The sequence below is a fragment of the Ovis aries genome, chromosome 5, assembly GCF_016772045.2.
Source record: "Ovis aries strain OAR_USU_Benz2616 breed Rambouillet chromosome 5, ARS-UI_Ramb_v3.0, whole genome shotgun sequence".
Classification (NCBI taxonomy): Eukaryota; Metazoa; Chordata; class Mammalia; order Artiodactyla; family Bovidae; genus Ovis; species Ovis aries.
This window is the reverse complement of record NC_056058.1, coordinates 85,996,802-86,002,028: the sequence shown is the minus strand read 5'-3', so window position 1 is coordinate 86,002,028 and position 5,227 is coordinate 85,996,802. Positions and strand designations below refer to the sequence as shown.

Genomic DNA, 5,227 nt, shown 5'->3' with positions numbered 1-5,227 from the left:
GTAAGACTGTAGGAAACACAGGAAAATTGTCCAGTTGAGTGATATTTTAGACTGACTCTAAAAATAGGTAGATGGACAGTGTTTGGCAATAGTGAATATGCAGTTGTTCTTTGTGGATTTTTCATATTTTAATGTAATTTTTAATCTATCTTGTAGCTAATTTTTTCCTGTCTGTCCAAATGTGTGTTATTTATATAACTCTAAAACTTTGAACTACTTCCAACATTCAAAATTACTGCTGGAGTAATCATTTTGATGAGCTCTGTGTGGTCGTGAAATTACTCAACATATATATATATATATATTCTCAGAGGCAGAACTGAGCTGTAGTTTCATAGAAGGCATTGGGAAAAAGAGAATGGATAGTCTTAGTATTTAAGCAGCACTTAATCCACCAGAACTAATTATATCATAATAGCTTCTGCAATTAGATAATCACAGAAAACTTTAAAAAAATTTATTCAAGGTGATAAAGAATTTAGAAATTGAATTAAAGAAATCAAAAGACAGCTAATGTGATCAGACCAAGTGTGCAACAGTTCCAATTCCTGTTCCAATAACTTTGAATTGGAGCCAAATAATCTATTAAATAGCCAGGACATGGGCTTAATGTTACATAATACATGTGGGAATTTATCAGGTCGGTTGTCAGACACCAACTAAAATAAACAGGGAAACTCTGAGCAACATGTTAAGTATTTGCATTCTTTGAGGGAAGAAGGGATAAAATGATTGAAGCTGTTGCTTGCAAATTAAGAAGCCATTTGTGGAATGCCTTTTTTTTTAACTTCCACATTTCACAGCAATTCACTTTCACTCAAATATTTTCAGATATAATTTAAACAAAGAAGAATACTTGCAATACCCTGGATTCTCTGGACTTATCTTACATTATCAATGATCACTTCTCTCATTTTATTTCATGGCCTAAGATATCCAGTATATAATTTTGTATCTTACTATCCAAAAAGATATCATATGTCTTCTTAAAATATTTAAAAATAGGGGACTGACAGCTTATAGTCATAAATGGAATAATACTCTAATTTTTGCACCATTTCTTTCTTTTCTGTGAATGATTATCTTTTCTGATTCTTGTATTCAAGATATAGCTTAAGGGCTTTCAAAAGGAAAAGATCTCACAGCTGATAGCTGCTTGTTATGGAAGATTAAATATCCCACATTATTTTTACAGTGTTCCCATTACAGTGACTTTTTAAAAGTAAGATTAAAAGATTTAGATTTAAATTAGTTGACATTTACATATATCAAATAGTGCTTTCATAATAGTCCATCCTATTTGCATAACGAGGGACGTTATCACCTCTGCTGTCAAAACATGAGATTGTTTTCCCTTCAGAAATGAATTAGCTGCCCTACTTAGCATACACAGGTACATAAAGGTTCATTAACTCTCTGATTTAGGTAATTTTTCATAACAGAAGGGTAAAAATAGTCACCTAATTTCATTAAAAAAATACTAAGAAACTCTTTGCAAAAGATATATTTCAAGTGTTGGGCTTTAAAGAATAGTTTTCATCATTTAAATGACGTTAAATTACTTACAAGAGTCTTTTAATTATAAAAACAAACCATTTCTACTTGATATGCTCCTGCGTGTGATATATCATGTACTTTTAATAAATACTTATTTTCTGCTCATTTGATTTGTTTAGTTCCACAGAATTAAAAAAAAAAATAGAATGTGACAGTTCTTGTGAAAGTGGCTTGCTATTAAAGTAGTGCTTGATCTCTGTCTTTTGTTCAGCAGGAACGAATGCAGGAATTTGGGAACTGAGCAGCGCAAGTGCTGAAGAAGGAGATTTGTTTGGAGGAAACAGGAAAGAGAAAGAAAAGGAAGGAAAAAATACATAATTTCAGGGACGAGAGAGAGAAGAAAGACGGGGACTATGGGGAGAAAAAAGATTCAGATTACGAGGATTATGGATGAACGTAACAGACAGGTGAGTGGGGTAAACTTTTTTGGTATTATTATTTACATGGACTGTTTATTACATTTTTCCTCCCAGATACATTAAGGGTATTGAAAGCATTTTGAGCTTATCCATTAAGAAAAGATTTAGTGAGTTAAATGTGGTCTGTTTAAGTGCTAATATTCTCTTATATGTACAGGGTAAAAATCATCCTGTGGGTAAAAAATATACTTTACACAGTCATGATTATTCACCTTCTACTTCAACATTAATTTTAAATAAGAGCTGCATTTGTGTAACATAAATAGCTTAATAATTGAGTTAATAAGCATAATATTGCTCTACTGCACACATCACCAAATAAAGATATTCTTAGATTCGTGGGAATGAGGCCTTTTGTGGTCCTCCACCTAAAGGTTTATAATATGGGCTAAATATCCTATATAAAAATAGTTTTCATTCTGTTCACAGTGAAAGAGACTTTGAAATACATTCAAAATATTTAACATTGTGCTAACAACAACAAAGAAGATGCCCCCACAAAATATTAGCACCTTCAAACATACAGGCAAGAACCATCAGTTAATCCATACCATTTCCTTTAAACCCTTGAGTTTTATAAACCTTAGAGGCACCTGATGTTATAATTTGCTTTTAGAACTCCAGTGATACCTTTATGATACAATTAATCTATGGTAAAGACTTTATGCATCCAAGTGCTCTATTCAGCAAAGACTTGTATATTATGAATATTTGTGATTTGACTCTATTTTCTTCATGCTTGGGGAGAGCACATTTAGTTAGGCGAAGTAAGACTAGCTGCATGGCCAAGATGGAGCTGCATTTAAACAGCTTTTACTAAAGTGACCCATATTTTCCATTGGTTTCCCATGCATCTCCTAATCACTTCCCCATGATTTATCATCCCTTGAAGCTCCAACCATCTTTCCTTTGTTAAAAAGAGTATATAAGCTCCAATGTCTAACTGCTTCTTTGAGTTTCATTTCTTTTCTGTGAGCCCCTGTGATTAGTGTCAATGTATTCGTCATTCGCTCAGTCATGTCTGACTCTTTGGGACCCCGTGGACTATAGCCCGCCAGGCTCCTCTGTCCATGGAATTCAGACAAGAACACTGGAGTGGGTAGCCATTCCGTTCTCCAGGGGATCTTCCTGACCCAGGGATAGAACCTGGGTCTCCTGCATTACAGGCAGATTCTTTACTGTTTGTGCCACCAGGGAAACCCCCTTTGAATACAGAAATATTAATAAATTTGTTGTTTTTCTTCAAAAAAAGAATAGTTGGGTGGTTTGTTAATGTTAAATTAACATTAGGATGGATGCAACCAATAACAGATACCAGTTCTAAGAGACAGTACTGCCAGATTCCAACCACTGCAGTGGATAATGGAACCTACAGAACAGACGTTCTTCCACCCTGGGGGAGGAGAGTGTCTTGCCTGTTGCCCATTGAAAGCTAAGAGGACAGCCTTCGGGAAGCCCCGCCATGCTGTAATTTCCCCCAGATAAAAATGTTCTTTCTTCCCTGCTGTGCCTTTCTGTCTTCTTGGACCTTCAAGTGAGACTAGAACTTATTTGTGCTTTAAAACTTTTTATTGCTTCTTGTGTAAATTATAATGAATGCAAGTTGTTATTTATACCGTCAAAGCCAGTATGCCATTAAGTGATAAAGAAACTTTTGAGATTTTCAGGTTTATACTCCTTTAAATTACTGTGTTTAAGGTACATATGACTTGAACTATTTTTGGTGAAAATTGAGCTAAAGGACGAATAATGCTAAGATTTATGATGGGTTCCTTCAGTATTTTCCTAAACATTGTTTATTGCTATGGGTCAAGCCAAAAAGCAATAATTCTGTCAATATTAAAAAAAGCTCACAGTATTTTTAATTGATTTATAGCTTGAAATTGAAATTAAGACTGAAGTATTGAACATCATATACCACTAACTGTTTAGACCTTACTGTTTGGGCTAGCACCTATTTGGGGGACAGTCAAAAATATATATGAATTAGCATCTACACTTTATTAATAATACCAGGTAATATGGGAGTTCATGAAATTTATAGGATCTTCTTTCTGCTTACAAAGACAAAAGAAAGTTTTTGCAGGTTGAAGTCATGAGTTTTCATTATGCTTTATAAAGAAATACGAAGCTCATATAAGCATGCAAGAATGTTAAAACACTAACTGTTGAGCTACAAGTGACCGTTTCTTCATAATTTAAATATAGCTGCATCTACAGTTGCTATCACTCTCACCAATATTAGAAGTCATGATAACTTTTAAGAGAATAGAATGTATTTAATTTCAGTTTAATTAGTCTTATCTTTTTTAATCCTGAAGACTAATTCCTTGCTTTTATTCTATAGAATGTAGGATCTGGGTGGTCTTTACTTAGGACCTTCCTGATGGCTCAGAAGGTCAGGAATCCATCTGCAACACAAGGAGACACGGGTTTGATCCCTGGGTCGGGAAGATCCCCTGGAGAAGGAAATGGCAACCCACTCCAGTCTTCTTGCCTGGAAAATCCCATGGACAAGGAGCCTGGTAGACTGCAGTCCATGGGGTGGCAAAGAGCCAGACATCCAGACATGACTAAGCACACGAGCACATACATACACCGTCTTTTCTTCAGTCTTTAGGTTCAGTTGGCCTTGTGATTCAGAACTCTTAAATAGAATTAGTAATATTGAAAACTTCCATGTTTCAGTATATTTCAGTGATTATTGTAAATGGCTATTGACAATCTTAAACAGCCATCTTACTTAAAAATAGTCATCTGCGTGTCTCTCGTCTACTGCGAGAGTGATCGTAAGAGCTGTTTGGGAGAGAGCCTAGAAGATGTAGGTCACTTCTAATAATCAGCACCAGCAAATCTGCAACAGCGTGTCATCCAAAGTGAGGAGACACCCCTAACCTAGGCTCCCTTTAAAGTGCATGTTCAGATGTTGAAAAGAAAAGCATTCACTGCTTTGCCCTTTTGGAAGCTTCCCCCCACTGTAGACTCCTTAATAGAACCTCATACAATAGCTCACTGTCATCTTTTCTCAAAAGCAGTAAAAGCCTGCCCTGCCGTCACAGGTGTTTATTTGGCTATACAGAACAGGGTGTGTTTTTACAGAATAAGAAATACTGGCTTAAAGTGTGAAATGAAATATTACAGAGCTGATGTGATAAGTTGTATATCATTAAGAAATAAAACTGTGGGAAAACAGAGCGGCCGACTGTTTAAATTGAATTTTGCCCTTACTTTATTTTTCATTATGGCAGTAG

The 5,227-nt window shown here is 35.2% G+C and overlaps 1 protein-coding gene across 50 annotated transcripts in view; it reads left to right on the top strand.

Annotated features, from left to right (window-relative positions):
• Positions 1-5,227, top strand: part of MEF2C (myocyte enhancer factor 2C) — a 178,324-nt gene that overhangs the window by 74,106 nt on the left and 98,991 nt on the right. For 25 of the 50 annotated variants that reach the window (XM_060415300.1, XM_060415295.1, XM_060415288.1 and 22 more), the window contains one exon: positions 1,769-1,964. In XM_060415300.1, the coding sequence (XP_060271283.1) occupies positions 1,911-1,964 (54 nt within the window). In that variant the 5' untranslated portion in view covers positions 1,769-1,910. 50 annotated transcript variants of the gene reach the window in all.